General features: G+C 49.6%; 1 protein-coding gene across 2 annotated transcripts; it reads left to right on the forward strand.

The window, feature by feature from the left end:
• Positions 1-363: 363 nt before the first annotated feature.
• On the forward strand, positions 364-18,966 carry LOC123136408 (uncharacterized). Of its 2 annotated transcripts, XM_044555762.1 has the most exons (4): positions 364-622; positions 8,124-8,392; positions 10,964-11,175; positions 17,947-18,907. In XM_044555762.1, exons 1-4 carry the CDS (start codon positions 432-434, stop codon positions 18,310-18,312), a joined length of 1,038 nt encoding a protein of 345 aa, XP_044411697.1. In that variant the 5' UTR covers positions 364-431; the 3' UTR covers positions 18,313-18,907. The 2 variants fall into 2 exon arrangements, with proteins under 2 accessions (XP_044411697.1, XP_044411698.1); XM_044555763.1 differs by lacking the exons at positions 8,124-8,392; positions 10,964-11,175 and having other exon boundaries at positions 17,947-18,966.
• The last annotated feature ends 278 nt before the right edge of the window (positions 18,967-19,244 follow it).

Below are 19,244 nucleotides of genomic sequence, written 5' to 3' on the forward strand. Positions count from 1 at the left end.
TTTTATCATATGTATATGTTTTGATGTATAATTTTGCATATACATTGTATAGTTTTTTATACATTAGAAACAATTGTATATACATGTTTAATATTGTTTTAATACATGATTAACATGTTTCAGTTTTTTGTATAAAGTGATTTTATAATAGATACAAGCAAAATAAAAAATAAAGAAAAAAGAATCCAAAAATGACCCTCGCAAAAAAATATCCAAAAATGCGAAAAAACGACAAAAAAAGCGTTTAAGGTCTGTGTCCTCGCTGGGCTGGCCCATTCTCGCAAGCGCTTGTACAGGCAGCCCAGTTGGAGCGACGCCGGCTGCACAGGATACGTTCCCCGACCATGAGCACGCCTAAAAAAAAGGCTATGGGGGCCGATGTATAGGGTCGCCTGCCGCCGCCAAATCCGTGAGGACCTGAGGCGGCGGAGATGCAAAGCGTCTCACGATCGATTATTGGTCTCTGCGCATGGCCTCCGGCGCTTGGGCGCTGGCGCTCTTGCGTCGGCAGAGTAGTCTCCGCTCCGCCTCGCTGGTGGCCAATAGCGCGCGAGGGACGAGATGCTTCACTCCTTCTGTCATCATCAGCCCATTCGAATCGGCATCTGGATCTTCTTTCCAGGTCTGTTATGGCCTCCTTTCATCTCTTACTTCAGAACATGTACCGTGATAATCCTGTGCCTTGTAATGAACTTTTGGATCTGGATTCTTTTTTTGGAACGAAGACGCTAGACGTGTCCGACTTTAAATTAATAAAGCCACTTAGGCAGCATCCAAGGTTTGCATGCCACATACCACACATAACACCACAGTCTCAATAGGCTACAACAGCCACGCACGCCATAATGAAAACAACAAACTAAGAGGGGACCCGACCCACTCTAGCTCACAAACAAGACCCTAGAGGAACAAGATACGCTTCAATTCGCTTGCCGCAGCCTTGGGATACATGTAGCGATCTTTTCCATAGTGCTCTTCAAATGGTCTGCATCAACTTGCTTCCCCAGCGGTGCCCAACTCTGTAAAAATAAATGGCATTTGAAGATAACATCGGTAGGATTGGAAGCAAACTTATGTTCCATAGTCATTTTATTACGCACAGTCCAAAGGGACCAGAGTAAGGCCCCCACGCAGGTCCACAAGATCCTGGCCTTGGCACCCCTCTGTGCCTGTAAAATAGCCAGCAGCTCAGACCCAGTGCTAGGATTCCAATTCTGTTGGAAAACCTGTCGCACCGCGCTCCAGGCAAAGCGGGCCAGAGCGCATTGGAACATGGCGTGGTTCGTGTCCTCTAGCGACTCACATACCACGCACGTCCCGTCCGAAGGCCCATTCCGTTTAGCTACATTCTCCGCCGTCGGAAGCCTATTGCGAAATAACTGCCACATAAAGATCTTAATCTTTAACGGCACCCTAGCCTTCCAAAGGTTCCTGGCAGTATCCAACGCAGTGCCCTCTGTCAGCTTATTGTAAAGGGACTTCACTGAGAATTTCCGAGACACGGAGAGGTCCCAAGAAACCGTATCCTCATCTAGATTTACCGAAATTTGTTCCAGCCGCGCCTGAAGCAAGCCCCAACTTGCTAATTCCGCCGCATTCAACTGTCTCCGAAAGTTAATCAAAGGCGGCGTAGCGCGAAGAGCCTCTCCCACCCTGAGTAGCGGGTCCGCCGTCACCTGATATAACTGCGGGAACTCCTGCCAAAGCGGCTTGTCACCCAACCAGCGATCCAACCAGAACCTAGTCGAGTTGCCGCTATTCACCTCAAATCTCACCCCCAGCGAGAAGGCTGGTCTAACCGCCTGGAGCCCATTCCAAAACGGCGAGCCCGAAGCCTTGGCGTTAAATACATCCCCGTCCGGGAAGTATTTGGCCCGCAGAAGGTCTGCCCACAGACCCTCTTCCTTAGCCGCTAGCTTCCACCACCATTTTGATAGCAGCGCCACGTTCATAAGTTTAGAATTAGTGATCCCTAGCCCACCATGCTTCTTAGGTCGGCAGACCGCCGCCCATTTTAACATATGGTATTTCCTTTTGTGACCCGCTCCTTCCCAAAAGAATTTTGAGCGCGGCGTATCTAACTTCCCATGCACCCCATCAGCTAACAAGAACATCCCCATCGTAAAAAGAGGGAGGGAAGACAGGCTCGAGTTGGTAAGAATTAACCGAGCTGCCGAAGACATAAAGCGTCCCCGCCATGGGCTAACCCTATTGGCAACCTTACCATACAGCGGTTCCCATTCGGAGATGGTAAGGTTTTTAGGCGCGATCGGTAGCCCTATGTACTTAATTGGAAAACTCCCTAGTTTACAATTAAGGAGATTGGCTATTCGGACACGTTCGAGCTGGTCCAATCCCATTATAATTACCTCACTTTTGAGGAAATTAATCTTGAGCCCTGATAGCATTTCAAAAGCTAGGAGGAGCAGCTTGATAGTAGCGATGCTGTGATCATCAGGCTGAAATAACAGCATTGTATCATCCGCGTATTGCAGATGCGTCACCCCCCCTGGGATGAGGTGTGGCACTACGCCTTTCACGTTACCCGCCCCTCGGGCCCTCGCGACCATCGCAGCAAGTGCGTCTGCCACAAAGTTAAAGATCAAAGGGGAGCTAGGGTCTCCTTGCCGAAGACCCCTTTTGTTACGGAAAAATTTACCCATCTCCCCGTTGATCGACACCGCTGTATTCCCACAGCTAATCAAGTGCATCATCCTATGAACAAAGCCTGCGTCAAAACCCTTTTTGAGCAGCACCTCCCGCACAAACTCCCAGCTCACGCGGTCATAGGCTTTCTCGAAGTCAAGTTTGAGCAATACTCCTTGCCCTTTCGTACGTTTAAGCTCATGCACGATCTCCGCAAGCGCCACTGGTCCCTCCAATATATTGCGCCCCTTGATGAACCCAGTCTGACTCCTACTGATCACCCTTTGAGCAATAGGAGTCAGCCTGACAGCATAGGCTTTGGCGCACAACTTGAATGGCACATTAATGAGCGTGATAGGCCTAAATAACCTGATGCTGTCCGCGCCCTTAACTTTGGGGATAAGACTAATCACCCCAAAATTTAAACGAGCCAGGTCCACCTGTCCCAACGCGAAGCCATTGATAATTGCGTGGAACACATGTTTTAGGCTAGGCCAGAATTTTTTGAAGAACTCCACCGGCCACCCATCAGGCCCCGGGGCCGTGCCCGTCTTCATGGAAGACAGCGCACGATCAATCTCCTCCGGCAGAAAAGACAAGACAAGTCCTGCGTTTTCTTCCTGAGAAACCCGTTCGTGAGGACCCCACAAATCCTCCCGAAGGCAGAGCTGCTTCTCCTCAGCCGTCCCCAACAGGCCAATGAAGAAATCATAAATGTGATTGCAAATCTCTGCCTGGGTGATCAAAACCCTATCCCCGTGGTTAAGGCGTAGAATAGAACCTTTACGTTTTCTCCCATTGGCGAACGCATGGAAGTACCCTGTGTTTGCGTCACCTTTGGTCACCCACTTGATGCCGCCCCTACGGCGCCAGTACTCCTCTTCTGCTCTCAGGATGGAGAGCACTTGTTCTTCCAGCGCATATCGCAGCGCCCACTCCTGCTCGAAGAACATGCGCACATCTGCTTCCGCATCAAGCGTTACTATTTGGGCCAAAATCTTGGCCCGCTCCTTTTTGGATTTGCTACCAAAATTCGCTCCCCATCCCCTAAGGAAAGCGCGGAGCTTAGCTGCCGCCGCCGACCAAAACTCGGCCGGGCCCCTTTGGGGGCCCACCTGCGACACAATGGCCGCCCACCGCTCATGCACCATGGCCTCGAAGCCCTCTGCTTCGAACCAGGCAGATTCGAAAAAGAATCTGCTGCTACGGCGCCTCTGCTCCTCCCCTGAGGAGAAGATCAGAGGGATGTGATCAGATCCGATCCTAGTTTCGGTCACTAAAGAGCACATCGGAAAAAGCGCTTCCCACTCCGGGGTGAAGAAGACACGATCAAGAACTGACCTAACCGGGCGGAGCTGTTTGTTGGTCCACGTAAATCTCGCTCCGGTCCGAGCAGCCTCCCGAAGCGAGGCTGCCGCAATAGCATCGTTGAAAAGGGACACCCTAGCCCAGTCCACATTGCCATTGTTCTTATCCGACCCTGCTCGGATCAAGTTAAAATCTCCTCCCACAATGACCGGGAGGTTCGCTGCCCGCTTGGTCCCTACCATCGCGGAAACCTCATCTAGGAAGCCTGCCGACCTCGAGTGATCCGCAGGCCCATAAACCCCAATGACAGCCCACACCAGGTTCGAAGCCCGCTGCCTAACCGTGGCCATAATGCAAAAAACCCCAAAATCCCACGCCAGGACCTCACAAACGTCCTCATTACAACCCATGAGCAGGCCACCCGAATGGCCCGCAGAAGGCACCCAGCGCCAGTAAAACCGCTGTAAAGGATCAATCGCCAGAAGATCCCTATGCGCAAAGTCGGCCTTAATGGTTTCCTGTAACGAAACTATATCGATGCGCTCCTTGGCCATATATTCCCGGAGCTGCGTGCGACGCCCTACGTGCCCACAACCCCGAATATTCCAGAATAAAAATCGCATTACAACACTCGGTTACGGAGGCGAACTCCTCGCGAGCTCACCGCCTTTTGCACGCGCTTCCTAGCCGGCACATAACTGGAAGAGGGTAAGTCAGAGCCTTCCCTCGGCTCTGCTTCCCCTTCTGGCACCACCACCACCAACTGCCCCCCTGGGCAGTTTTCCTGTGCATCCGAGGCCTGGCAACGCGCTGCCGCCTCGGCCAAGGTAGCCTGAGCCTCCTCACGCGCCCGGACTAACGGGATAATATCAGCAGAGCTAGACCCCAGCTCCACTCCACTATCAAGTAAAATCGACGCAAGATGGTCGTCTGAGAACGTGCTGAGAATTGTAAAAGAGGGAAGGGGGTTACCTGACACGTCCAAGTTCTTGTCCGCTACCCTCAGCTTCGCGCTCTCCAGAGAAGACAGATCCCCCAACTTGGCCTTCGCCCTAGTGCTTGGTTCCCGCGTCGCCACCGGCGTGGCCTTGGAGCGCTTGGCCTTGCAGCCCACATCACCCGCCGCCAACTCCGACCCCAGCTCGCCACGCAGGGACGCCGCCATGCTTGCAGCAGGCTGAGCCGCGGTCTTGGGACCCGGCTTCCTGCCCGCCGTCTTCTTGGGCGGCCTGCCTGCTCCCCCGGAGCCCCGCTTTCCGGAGCCAGGAGTAGGGCTATCCTTGTTGAGCTCAGCAACCCCGGCCTGCGCCGCCAACGGAGAGGAGGGAATTGCAGTCCTCCCCTCCTCCAGCCCTGCGCCAACCACTGTCCCCGACGCCAGGACCAAAGAGGGGCGAGGTGTAGGTAGCAGCTGCGGTAAGTTGGATCCGTACTCGTCAAAGGCACCTGCCAAGTCACGCGCCAGGTTCGGGCCGCTAACTGCCGTGTCCTGGGTCGCCACCACCATCGCCTGCCCTTCCATCACGCCCAACTGGTTCCATGTCTCTGTGTCAATGGAGGTGTCCAGCATGCTGTCTTCGAGATCCTCTTCTTCCCCTCCCATAACCACATCCAAACGCTGCTGCCCAGAGCCGTGCCCAGCCTCTGACCTGCCTTTGTCAACACAAGGACCCGCCGGATCCGTGGCCCCCTCTTTGGGTGGGGGTGGAGGCTGGGGCGCGCCCGAGCCCGAGCCCCCCACACCCGACCCCGTGCCACCCACGCCCCTACGCGGGTTCGGCCGCTCCACCTCGACCTTAACTTGATACCCTTCATGGTTAAACCAAACTTCCACCGTGCCATTCAACTTCTCTGTTGCCTTGCAAGCAAGTTTCATCCTTACCGGCCCCAACCGGATAAGCGACATTTCATCCACCACAATTGGGCGCCCCAGCATCTTAAAGCCTTCCTTGACCCTATCCTCCCTGCGGTGTTTTTGTGGGATGCCATGAAGCTTAACCCACACTTCCGGCATGCTCATCGGTTGGATCACCTCATACAGTCTGTCCCGCACCCTTGCGGTTATGTCATGAGAGGGGAGGAAAAGTTTTCCACTTGACTTGGCCATGTGCAGAAGATCCGCAGAGGGGAACACCACCAGGAAGTCATCGTCGCCCACCTGCGTAACCTGCCAGTCCCAATCACTCGTGACGATGTTCTTGAGTTCCCGCTTCAGAATCTTTAGGTTAAGTTTGCCCGGGTCCGCCAAGAGGATTGCCGCATTAGCCACCTTCTGGTCCACCGGTCGTTCCTCCGCATCTTCAGCAAATTCGAGACAAAAGAAGCCCTCTCCCGTAATCGCACTCCCCATAATCTGAAGCTTAACCGCCTTGCCACGCGAAGGGCAAGCAGCGGAGGCATGGCCCTCCTCCTTGCACAGCACACATAGTGGCTTGAAAGTGCACTTGGATTGGTAGTGTCCAAGTCTGCCGCACTTGAAGCACTCCACCTCCGGCACATCTTCCACCGGGATTGGCTCCCCCACCGTTCCCTTTGCTGTCAGGATCGGCGCCCCCCCCCCCCCCGCGCGCCTCGGCCGAGGTCCGCTGCTGCTGTGCCAGGGGATCCCCATGACCCCCGCCGCACAAGGGGTGCGCCACCGCCTTGCGTTCCAGCTCCCGACGCCGCTGCGCGGCCTTCTTCCTCTGCTTCTTTTCTTGCTGTTGCTGGATCCACCATGGCGGAGGAGGACCCCAATCCCCCTCGCGACCCTGTGGCTCCGCCTGCGTGCCGCGCTCCTCCCGCGCCGCACGAAGCTCCCTCTCGCCTCTGTCATCTCCTCTGTCGCGCATCGCCCTCTTCGCCTTCTCGCGCAGATCCCGCTCCCGCCTGCGCTCCGCCTCCAGATCCGCCGTCTCCATCGGCCTCTTCTCCGCCAGCCGATCCGCCGCCTCCATCGGCCTCTTCTCAGCCCGCCGGTCCCCCATCACCGCCTCCGCGAAGGATCTACGAAGGGGAGAGAGTGGGGGAGCAAGCTTGATGCACCGAGCCAGGTGAGCCCAGCGCCGCACTTCTCTTTTGGCAGCAGGAAACCCTAACCAGGGCTCCCGACTGCCCTTTGCCACCCATATATACCCAAGCGCAGGGCGACTGGGCTGACCAGGTGGGCTGGACCGCTCTCGGCCCAGCGTAGGCCACCCCGGGCCCTCCACCACAGCCACTTCCAGCCTGGGCGGCCCCGCGCAAGCCGAGACGGACCCTGCCCCATCAGGGCCCACGACGGCCCGGCACCCGGTTCCCGCAACCCTAGGTTCCATCGCCAGGGACGCACCTGCCCCGGTCCCCGCCGCCGGCGTCGCCGCCGCCGCCGCCACCGTGCAGCCGGGGGCGGGGGTGCAGGCCAGACGCGGCCACTCCCGCTCGCCTGCCGCCGCCGTCGACGCCTCCCCTGCGCCAACCAGCAGCCCCGCCAATTTGGACCGAATGGCCCCGGCTGCCACCGCCGCAGCGTTTCCACTGGGCGGCGTCGCCGGTTTCCAAACGCGCGCCGCCAACGCCCGGTGGCCCCTACCTCCCGGCGCGAACCTACGCCGCCGCCGCGCCGACCCAGGCTGCTCCCTCGCAGCGAACGCCACAAAGTCGCCGTTGGTCCCGCCGGCGCCGCCCTTCGGCCCCCCGCAGCGCAATCTGCCGTTTCGCACTCCGACTTTGCCTCCGACTCCGACTCCGACCCCGCAAGGGCCCAAAAGCGGCTGCCCCCCGGCCGTGCCGCCCTGCCCGCCGGCGACTCCGGGGCCGGGGCTTGCGGGCCGCGCCCCGGCGGGCTCCCAGAGCCCCTACGCACCAGCTGCCAGCCGGTCGCCGACGCCGGCCTCGCCGACGCGCGCACCGCGCACGCCCGTTCGCCCGCCCCTGTCTCCAACGGCTCGCTCATTCGCCCAACCTACTACTAGCTACTAGCTGCAGTCGGATCTGGATTCTGGCCAAATTAAATTAAAGAAATTGGTATTTGTTGGATTAAAATTGCTATTAGGTCGAATCAGAATTGGAAATATAGAGTTTGATTATTTCACTAATTAGGGTTCCTGGCGGTTCTGTGATAGTATGCATTTTTTTCTAGATAAAAGTGCGATAGTATACATCTTATTTGAGCCGGATGTTAAGATTTGCTTTTATGTTTGCACAACTAGCTGCAACAAGGAGAAGCAGAATAAGCCACACTCGTACAAACCCGAAGGTTGTGCCACTATCAAATGCCTAGACACTGCAAATACGAGGGAGAAAGTAACCAGTGTGAAGAAGTTAACCAATGAGGTCACAGATAGCAATCCCACGAAGGTTGCTGATATATTCATCCCGTGTATCTACTCAAATAGCAGCCACCGTGATGGAGCCATATACAAGAACAAGCTTTTCATGGAAAACTGGTTTGATATCGACATTACTGACCACAACGAGAGTATGTATCCAAATTACTAAATCAGCTTCCCCATTTTATCCATATTCTCGAATGAGTATTTGCTGCACAATGTTGGCAATAAGCCATGCCCGAGCGATGGCAGACTGGCGTCGGGTGCGCCAGGTGCGGTCTATCCAGTGCGTGGGCGTGTATGTCCCGTCGTGAGTTCGTGCTCACGTTGGTTGCGTTTGCGTGAAGGAGCTACATGCACGAAGGCCGTTGCGATCTGTTGGAGTCAGCCGCGTCGTGCGCGTGGCCGGAGTAGTTGGTTGCATGCTAGATGGATGGACTCGGCTGTTGCGGGAGGCCGCTCACGTCCAGAGTCAGACCATGCATGTAGCTAGCAGGTTGTGGGTGCATGGCGTGGTTAGTTGGCTTAGTGGCCGGGCGATTCATGCGTGTGCGTGCATGCGTGAGGCCAGTGCCTGGTGTGTGTCCGGCTATATAAGCCATGGATTGGTGTTGTGCAGAGTGGAGAGTAGCTAGGAGAGATGTAGTCTCCAGTAGTCCTTCATTGTGGGTGTGGATGCGGTATGTGCCGAGCCCGAGTTCGTGCCCAATGAAAAATTAGGCTGTTCGTACGGCCGAGGCGTCGTTCGTGCGGCAGGGCGTATGTGCGCCGGAAATATTAGTGTGCTCCATCTTCCACTTTCGTTTGTGCGAGTGAGAGAAAGTGAGCAGCAACAACATACAAATCCATATTGGTGAACATCTGAACGGCTTTAGGGTGTAAAAATGGAATTGATCTAGACAGCTCTAGTCTATTGGTTACTGTATTTCATGATTGGACTTACTTTGCCAAGTTAGATGGCCCAAAGTCAGCTCATGTTGGCGGCAAACTCCAACCTCAGGCTTGGGCCATCCAAATTAGATCAGGTTGAACCGTTGAAGAATTTGTTTTGTGCATATGTTTCACAGCATGGGTTTGCACTCAATACTTTTACATTATTGATTATTCCTAGGGCATTTGACAATTCAGGTGATTAATTGATATATTTTCTGCTAGGGCTTTGCGGATATAATTGTACCATCTTCTTTATTTATAACACCATTCCGCCCGTCCACAAATGTAAGCATTTCTAGGATTTTAGGACAGATAAAGGAGTAAGGGAAAATACTATGATGCCCCTCACTAAAGTAGCCAGAGTAGCTCCTGAATGGCCAGCGTGAGAGAGGTTGGGAGATAATTTGATGAGGGTTACTTTGATGGAGGTTGAAGACTATTGAGATACTTTATGGACAAAACGTCAGGAATTGCTTACACTTGTGGACGAAGGGAGTATTATACCTAACCTAACCTTTTTTAGTCCAATTTTGCAAAAACTTGTCAGGAAGATAGGACTGCATCAAGGGTCAGCTTTGAGCCCTTATCTTTTTGCCTTGGTGATGGATGAGGTCACGAGGGATATACATGGAGATATCCCATGGTGTATGCTCTTTACGGATGATGTGGTGCTAGTTGATGATAGTCGGACGGGGGTAAATAGGAAGTTAAGAGTTATGGAGACAAACCTTGGAATTGAAAGGGTTTAGGCTTAGTAGAACTAACACCGAATACATGATGTGCGGTTTCAGTACTACTAGGTGTGAGGAGGAGGAGGTTAGCCTTGATGGGCAGGTGGTACCTCAGAAGGACACCTTTCGATATTTGGGGTGAATGCTGCAGGAGGATGGGGGCATTGATGAAGATGTGAACCATCGAATCAAAGCCGGATGGATGAAGTGGCGCCAAGCTTCTGGCATTCTCTCTGACAAGAGAGTGCCACAAAAGCTAAAAGGCAAGTTCTACAGGACGCCGGTTCGACCCGCAATGTTTTATGGCGCTGAGTATTGGCCGACTAAAAGGCGACATGTTCAATAGTTAGGTGTGGTGGAGATGCGTATGTTGAGATGGATGTGTGGCCACACGAGGAAGGATCAAGTCCGGAATGATGATATACGAGATAGAGTTGGGGTGGCACCAATTGAAGAGAAGCTTGTCCAACATCGTCTGAGATGGTTTGGGCATATTCAGCGCAGGCTTCCAGAAGCTCCAGTGCATAGCGGACGGCTAAAGCGTGCGGAGAATGTCAAGAGAGGTCGGGGTAGACCGAATTTGACATGGGAAGAGTCCGTTAAGAGAGACCTAAAGGATTGGAGTATCACCCAAGAACTAGCTATGGACAGGGGTGCATGGAAGCTTGCTATCCACATGCCAGAGCCATGAGTTGGCCGCGAGATCTTATGGGTTTCACCTCTAGCCTACCCCAACTTGTTTGGGACTAAAGGCTTTGTTGTTGTTGTTGTTGTTGTTGTTGTTGTTGTTGTTGTTGTTGTTGTTGTTGTTGTTGTTGTTGTTGTCGGAAAACTCTTGGATAATAAACTTGCTTAGATGAGTCGTTTGAAGCACGTTGGTAATTTTTGTCACTCGTACATTGAGCTAACCGACAATATTCTTATATTCTTTAGGCAGCCGTTCTCTGCAACTTAGCACAATACTTGGGGCAACTAATTGTTTACCCTTTTTGTAGTATGTAATTTCTCTAGTCTATGAAGTAATAATTGTTATATGTTGTGTAATCTTTGGTGAAGCTCGGTTGGAGCCGATGATGTTCTCGAAGGCAATCAAAAAACTTTATTTTCCATGCAACATGTTGCAATTTTTCTCATTGACGTTGGCCGAGTGTTCCATCAACCATGACCCCATAGAATTGTATGGGTATATAGCTGTGCGGGATGATAGGGATGGCATGCGTAACTATGTTCTTAATTATAGCAGGGATCATCCCATCATCACACAAAAGGTACAATTCTAAACTTATCTTTAATCATTGATAATTGTTATTTTATATTTTAAGCTTAATCCTATTACATGCGTAGAAGAAATGAGGTTCAACCTACATACAACTCTTGATGCTTGTTACAAATATATATATATTTGAAATCGTAAAAGCTTGGGATAGAGGATATAGTATGCAAGATAGAGAATGGAAATGTTGTATTAATTGTCGCCTTAGTTTTTCTAATAGAATTATTATTTGCCCCATGTGATCCCAAATTATGATGAATTTACGGTTCGACGCAGTAATTATGACCATACTTGAATAACCATAATGTACCATAATGATATGGCTCGTTTGGTCAATGGAAGTGGCAAGGGGTGATAGCCTGTTTACTTACTAGGGAGACTAAACAACTGATTAGGTCGGTTTAATTCTTACTTGCTTCCCAAAATGTTCTGTTGTTATCATCTTACTAGCGAAATATATCTTGAGACATCAATCTAGAGGCATTTTTTATGAGCGTAAGTGAGCTAATTTATTTACTACCTCGTGACAAGAGTCAACGTCCTCGTGAGCGTAAGTGAGCTATTTTTTTTTATTCCTGCAAAAAAAAACGTCCTCGTCTCTATCTACCATCGTGCACCTCTTTGGTTCATTTCCTTCGGTTTGCATCTCTTCTTTCCTACCCATATGGCCATATCATGAAAGATACTCTTTCGCGTAAATGGGTCCTTTCTGTTTTCCACTTGTCCAACCAGTATTGTGTGGTCATGTCCTTTCATTCTGCATACTACTATTTGATGAGTGTTGCAACGTTCGTCCACTCGTCATCACTCTAGCGTTCCTACCAGTTAGAGCATCGACCCATAGTGTTACTTCCATATTCTTTCTTCTCCTCCTTCCCTCGTGAAACAACTTGAGTTTGCATTCCCCTCAATATCGCTGCTTATTGTCGCTACTTGTTAGTTTACTTCATCACCACAAAATTTCCTTGTCGAGACTTATGAGGAAGAGTGTGGTACAACCCGAGGGCGTGTTTGCTTGTTACTGTGACCCGAGGTCTCATTCCTTGTTGCAACTTATGAGAAACAGTGTGGTACAACCCCATACTGATTTCCTTGAGGGGAAGGTACAATCGCCGTTGAGTCGGAGGATGATGACAAATGGGTAGCTGTACTGTCGTATGCACGCGTCATGTGGAATTATGGAGGCCCAAACGGAGCATCACCGATCAAGGAGGTGTATGCTCTAGGTTTAGGATGGGCAAGCCTTTGCGAGTTACTTGGCAAAGGGGCTAGAAGTTCGCTCGTACTTGGTCTAGACTCCTACCCATATATGACGAGGACATCTACATGTAGGAGAAGCTCATCGCCATCTAACAACTATATTGTGTTGTCCAAGACCCCGCAAGAAGGACCAAGCAGATCTGGCACATCTCACCTAGATCGATGATCATAGCGCTGAGTTGCTTACGAACTCGTCGGATTCACTTTGTAACCATGTTTGTACTCTTCTCCACATATTAGTCAAGGCGGGAGTAGTGCTATTACTCCTGACTAGGGGGACGGAACCTGGCTAAATTGTGTCTTGGCACCCCTATTGACATGAGGTGATGTTCCAATGATTACATAAATCATGTACTACTACCCTACCATTATGAAGCGACCAAAATTACACTATAGTTGGCATCGACTGCGGGTACATTGCGTTGTCGGATCCAACTTATGTAGAAGTGAATCCCAATGAAGCAACAAACTTGTGATAATTCATGCAAACTCCACGATAATTGTTCCCACGCAAGAGCTAACTATCAAGAGTTCTCGCGACTCATCGATATGGAGCTTGTAGAATTGAAAGACGAATCTCCCAGATCGCCAAATGTTAACCACTTGTGGGGTGGTTTGTCTGCCACATGTTAACCACTTGTGGGGTGGTTTGTCCAGTTGAGAGTTGTGAGATAGGGAGGGATGCCAAGGGGTTGTTTGGTTAGAATGTAGAGAGTCCAATTATAAAATGGAATGACGGTTTAACAAACTAAAATCACATTTGGCTACTCTAACCAATTCTTAGATATGCAAAACTGGACTATCTGAAACCATAATTTCTAAGAACATGCTATATCTCTCTCGCCGATCCTGTTGGGCACATTCATCAGCCGAAGAATAGAATCTGCAGGTCCCGGTGACTGACAACAGTCGTGACGGGCCTAGTGGTTTGCCGCACCTTGAGGCCGCCCTCTAGCCGAAGCTTCCTCTGCACCGTTCGTCCTAGCCGTTCCCACCGTCAAGGTTAGCTCCTTGAGCATTTGCGCACGTGCGTTCAACAGTCGGCGGATCAAATCGATCTAGTCGGTTGCCCTAGATAGCTAGCTTCTACATGTGCATGTATGCGGCATTCTGTAGTTGACAGATTGAATTGATCCAACTGCGTACCCTCGATAGCTAGGTTCTACATGTGCGTACATGTATGCGCCTGTCATTTTGTGCGTTTGGTAGATGGCGGATCAAATCAATCCAACAGCTTGCTCGACTACATGCGCGTGTATGTGAACGTCCGATGAGATCGATCAACCAACTATCTTGTACTTGTACCGCAACAAAATTTGACGAGAGAATGAGAAGATCACGGAAGAACAAGAATAGTCTGAATCGTTATCTAAATGACAAACACACTTCCCAACCCAAATATAGTCTTCTATACATTGATTATTAACAGAAAAATTAGTAAAATTGGTTTTGCTAAATATCAAGTAAAAACTCGTATGTATAACCAAACGCATTTGCTATCCAAACAACCACTAAGGTCGTGACCAGGAACATCGTGTTGCTCACCCTCAGTCCTTGACCCCTAGATCATATTGGTCGAAGCGCATATTCTGTTCGACGAGTTCAATTGTTCTAATATCAAACCCTACTTGTGACGCTACCATTTGGTTGTACTGCCTATGATCAGCTTAGCATTCATCACGTCTTGATCGGTGGCGAGAGCTCCCTTAAGACTAATATGATCAAAAAAGGACCTCAAGCAGATTATAGTCCGACGATCCGTAACAAAACAGACTTGTGTTAGGGGCGACCCACAAGCCATCTAGATGAGTGGTGCAGTTCTTTACGTCGCTATAAGGTGACATGTGAAGGAATCCACTTAAAAGAGTTAATAGATACATAACCATTGCTTTATAAGCTTATATTTCAGATAGACCGGAACAGGGTCGATTATCATAGGGAGTAGTGCTCTCTTGAAGTTGTTGACTTTAAGATGCCTTACAATGCCCTCCTAGGCTGGCCACATCTCGCTTAGGTTTTTGTCGTTCCAAGCTAGCGACCAAAAGGCGTCATCGTAGTCCATAGTTCCTTGTGCATGCGGTGGATTGTGATAGACAAAGCTTGAAGTTGGTTCCCCGGTCATCCAGCGGGACCATCGACAGTGCAAACCTGACGGTTTGGGCATATCGACAACCGCACATGCCCAGTCGCCGAGTTAGCGCCATCCCGCTACAAGCCTAAACTCTTGGTCCTCCCTCAAGACGAAGTCAAGGAGATACACTTGCGTTGACAACCATGAGGAGGTTGCCACAATTGGATCCACCCCCCCCCCCCCCATAAATGTGATTCGGCTCATCAGCTTCTGTCTGGACAACAACAAAGCATTTAGTCCCAAACAAGTTGGGGTAGGATAGAGTTGAAACCCATAAGATCTCGCAAACAATTCATGGCTCTATTCTATCACATGGATAGCTAGCTTCCACACACCCTTGTCCATGACTAGTTCTTGGTGATATTCCAGTCCTTCACATGTCTCTTTATGGACTCCTCCCATGTCAAGTTCGGTCTACCCCGACCTCTCTTGACATTCTCAACATGCTTTAGCTGCCCACTGTGCATTGGAGCTTCTGGAGGCTTGCGTTGAATATGCCCAACCCATCTCATACGATGTTGGACAGGCTTCTCTTTAATCGGTGCTACCCCAACTCTATCCCGTATGTCATCATTCCGGACCCGAACCTTCCTTGTGTGGCCACACATCCATCTAAACATGCAACCTCCACTACACCTAACCGTTGAACATGTCGCCTTTTCATCGGCCAACACTAAACGCCGTACAACATCGCGGATTGAATTGCCATCCTATAGAACCTGCCTTTTAGCTTTTGTGGCACCCTTGTCACAGCGAACGCTAGAAGCTTGGCGCCACTTCATCCATCCGGCTTTGGCTCGATGGCTCACATCTTCATCGATATCACCATCCTTCTGCAGCATTGACCCCAAATATCAAAAGGTGTCCTTCTGAGGTGCCACCTGCCCATCAAGGCTAACCTCGTGCCTAGTAGTACTGAAATCGCACCTCATGTGCTTAGTTTTAGTTCTACTTCTAAAACCTTTCGATTCCAAGGTTTGTCTCCATAGCTAACTTCCTATTAATCTCCGCCTGACTATCATTGACTAGCACCACATCATTCGCAAAGAGCATACACCATGGGATATCTCCTTGTATATCCCTGGTACCTCATCCATCTCCAAAGCAAAGAAGATAAGGGCTCAAAGCTTTTTCTAGACAAATGCGAATATTTTCGCCTAGCAACCTGTTGATATGCCTGGAATTCCTGGGAAAGTGCCTGAATATGGGCTAGACCTTGACGAACCCATTAGGCCCGTCAAGCAGAAGTCGAGGCATTTTAACTTCAACAAAAGAAGGTGGTACATCGAGAAATTGAGAAGCCGAGGCAAACTTCGTCGAGCCTATCCTTCACCAAAGTTCATTGAGCCTATCCTTCACCAAACCTCATCGAGCCTATCCTATACCCGCCTGGCTATCCAATTCGGTGTTAGTGCCGAAGGAGAGTGGCTTACTACATATGTGCTTGATTATACTGGCCTCACCAAACGACGGAATAAGGATTCCTTCTTAGCACCTGCATAGACCGGTTCGTCGGCTCTGCTGTAACTACTTATGCCTCTTGGACGCTTACTCTGGATATCACTAGGTTCGTTTGAGAGAAAAGATGTACCCAATATTAGCATTATCACACTCTTTGGCACATTTTGTTACAAAACAAGGCCCTTCGGGTTGGAGAACATTGTTTGCTTGTATGAGTTCGCCATGTAGGAAGCCTTACACACTCAGATCGAAGACAATGCAAATGGGAAAAGAGCGAAGACCTAATTATAGACATCGTCCAAACTTTCGACACCTTACATAATTTAAAATTATGCTGAACCCCGACAAGTGCATCTTCAGTGTGGAGGCAAGTAAGATCTTTGGCTTCCTAGTCTCATAACAAGGGATCGACCCAACCCGAAGAACATCAAGGTGATCCTCGATATGACGTCTCACCTACAAACATCAAGGAGGTCCACAGGCTCGCGGGATCAATGGTTGTCCACAAGGCATCCTTTCCCCATATAACTCACAAGCAAAACTCACATAACTATCACAAGTAACCCATAAGGCATCTTTTCCCCTAAAAATAACTACTAGACATCCTTAGCACACCACCTTGCCACCTTGGTCGGTAATGATCCTTGTGGGCCTTCAAGGCCTGCGCATACCTAGTCCGATACGGCTTATATTGTACACACGCCGCTAGGATACGCTAGTACGACTGCCCATTGATATGGTGGACGATGTCATCTAGGTTGAAATGCATCCAAAGAGAGGTAGAAATACCAAGGTCATTAGAGAAGGTTGACCAAATTAGAGACGGTTATCCCTTTGTGATCATTGGTTGAAGCATTCATTGTTCCTGCTCTAGGTCCTCGAGTTCTTTGGAATACAGGTATTCCACATGACACCCAAGTTGTTCCTTCGTCACGCTATCTTCGCCCAGATGGCAATGGCTTCCCTGGGACGCTGCCGAGCACAACGCTCTGGCCATTATTTCAGCCCGACAAAGTTTAATAGGACAAGACCCCAAGTTTTGCACATCTCTAACTTGTCGCCCTGGATAGTTGGACCTAGGCGCCCAACGAGTTTCTAGAGATTCCAATCACGTTGTCATGGGGACTCCTTGTCGTGAGATGGGCGATTGTGTCCAAAGAGGTGGCTGACCCTAAGTTCCATAGGGTGTGTTTGGTCTGAGCCCCAACTAGCCAAACCAACATTTAGCATGACCAAATAAAGGGCATGGCCATTTTTTTAGCCGGAACACCTTCCATTCTAATTACGAGGAACCGACCAAATCGGCGGCCATGGCACGGATTACATCAGGCGGAGATCTGAATACCAAACATGCTGGCTATCATGATACCTCTGGCAATCATAGGCAGCCAAGGTGTGCGTTGGGAGATTACAAGCCCTAGGACAGTATATGACTTTGTAGTCTATGAATCCGCTGCAACGAGAATTTGGCTTCAGAGAATAACAAGTGGGCCATGGTCAAAAGAGGTAGAAGTGATCGCTTGCTGTAGGACCAAATCAAGGGCATGCCCGTTATTTTGGTAAGGTGGTGTCGTTTGAATTATAGCCATGTACACATGCCAAGTTTTTGGCAAGACTTGTAGGTTTTTCAAGAGTTCAGGATTTATGCTATCATTTATCTGAGTTATTGGCTAACGTTCATTTGTAGAACTCATTTTTTTATGTGAGTTTATGATTTATGTGACCATCTATTTTAACGGTTGGTACTTGACTAATGTTCGTTTGTAGAACTCAAATTAGTTTGCTTTCTAGGAGTTTAGGATTCGTGCATTTATTGCAATTGTTCGTACATGGCTAGTAAGGATAGTTTCCAGTTTGGATATTTCTTAGTTTACTATGTACAGCTATAAATTAACAACAACAATAATTTTATAGGGTTCTTCCATTCAAATGACTGGACCTAAGAGAGCCATCGAATTGGTTTCCCCTGTTTTAATAGAGTTTGATATGAGGATCAAGAATGGAGGGCAAGAAGAGGAGGATCTGCAGTTGATAGATGGAGCAATATCATGCCATGACCGCAGATCATGGAAACCAGTCAAACATCGCATTAAGGGCAATTGTGGTGCTGTTGACATGTCTTTCGCATGTGTTGAGCAAGCAGTGGAAGCGACAATAGAAGTAGTCATATCAGAGGTGCATAGTAGTTTCAGTTTATCTCTGCGGTCCTTTGTTATGTTTTGGAAGACTACGAAGAAACTCAGCTTTTCCATGGCTCTATTGATCAATCGTGTGGCTTGAGAAGGTTTGTGCTTGCTGTCACGCATGGTGACATGATGATATTGAAGTTCAGGTTTGGTAACAGTAATGTTGAACGCCGACGTTCTTTTAAAGCTGAGCTCTACGGATGTTCTAGTCGACAGATAAAGCATGAGCTCGCTAACATCTCAGTCAAGGTGAATTGGTCCACAAATTCAGCTTTCTAGGCTCATGGCAATGTTGATTAGTCACGTTCCATGCGAAGATCTATGGTTGCTGTTAACGTGGGAAACTTTGATGCTATTGAAGTTCTTTCTTTTTTGTTGGTAGCTTACCAAGCTGGCCGCTTGGTGCTGTTGAAGCGTTAACGCCCCTTGCTAAAGCTATATGGTCGTGCTAGTCTGACAGACAACATTGAGCTAGCTTCTGTCATGGGGAAAGTGAAATGAAAAGAATCCAGGTAAACTACAGTCTGGAGCTCGCTTCTATCCTGGGGAAGATGACCAGTTGGCGACACTTATTTTGGAACGGAGGGAGTATATTGGACAGATTTGCCCTTTATTACATATGCTGATTTTGTGCTGGAACTGAGATTATTGTTTACCTTAACCCCCATTCTATTTAGCTGTTGGAATATCTGCTTGTTCTTTAAGTTATTTTTATATGTGTTACTAGTGGTTGGGGCCCACCAATGTGGGCCTCCTGAGTGTTCCTTTGTGTTGCCATGTTGGCTCTCTACATTAGGCTGGCTTGTGTTGGTGCTATGTTGGCTCTACACATTGAGATGGCTTATTTGTTACTCCCTCCGTAGCTTGAGAAACGTTCTTATTTTATGGGACGGAGGGGGCACTTGTTTTGAGTTGGCTGATAAATATGCAGAATGTGTTAACAACCTTACCAGCAAGCAAATAGATGAACTCGATCATTTGAGGCATGTCTCCTAAGGCCGGACAGGGAGCATGGCCTCACCACAA

This window comes from Triticum aestivum, chromosome 6B, assembly GCF_018294505.1.
Source record: "Triticum aestivum cultivar Chinese Spring chromosome 6B, IWGSC CS RefSeq v2.1, whole genome shotgun sequence".
Taxonomy (NCBI): domain Eukaryota; kingdom Viridiplantae; phylum Streptophyta; class Magnoliopsida; order Poales; family Poaceae; genus Triticum; species Triticum aestivum.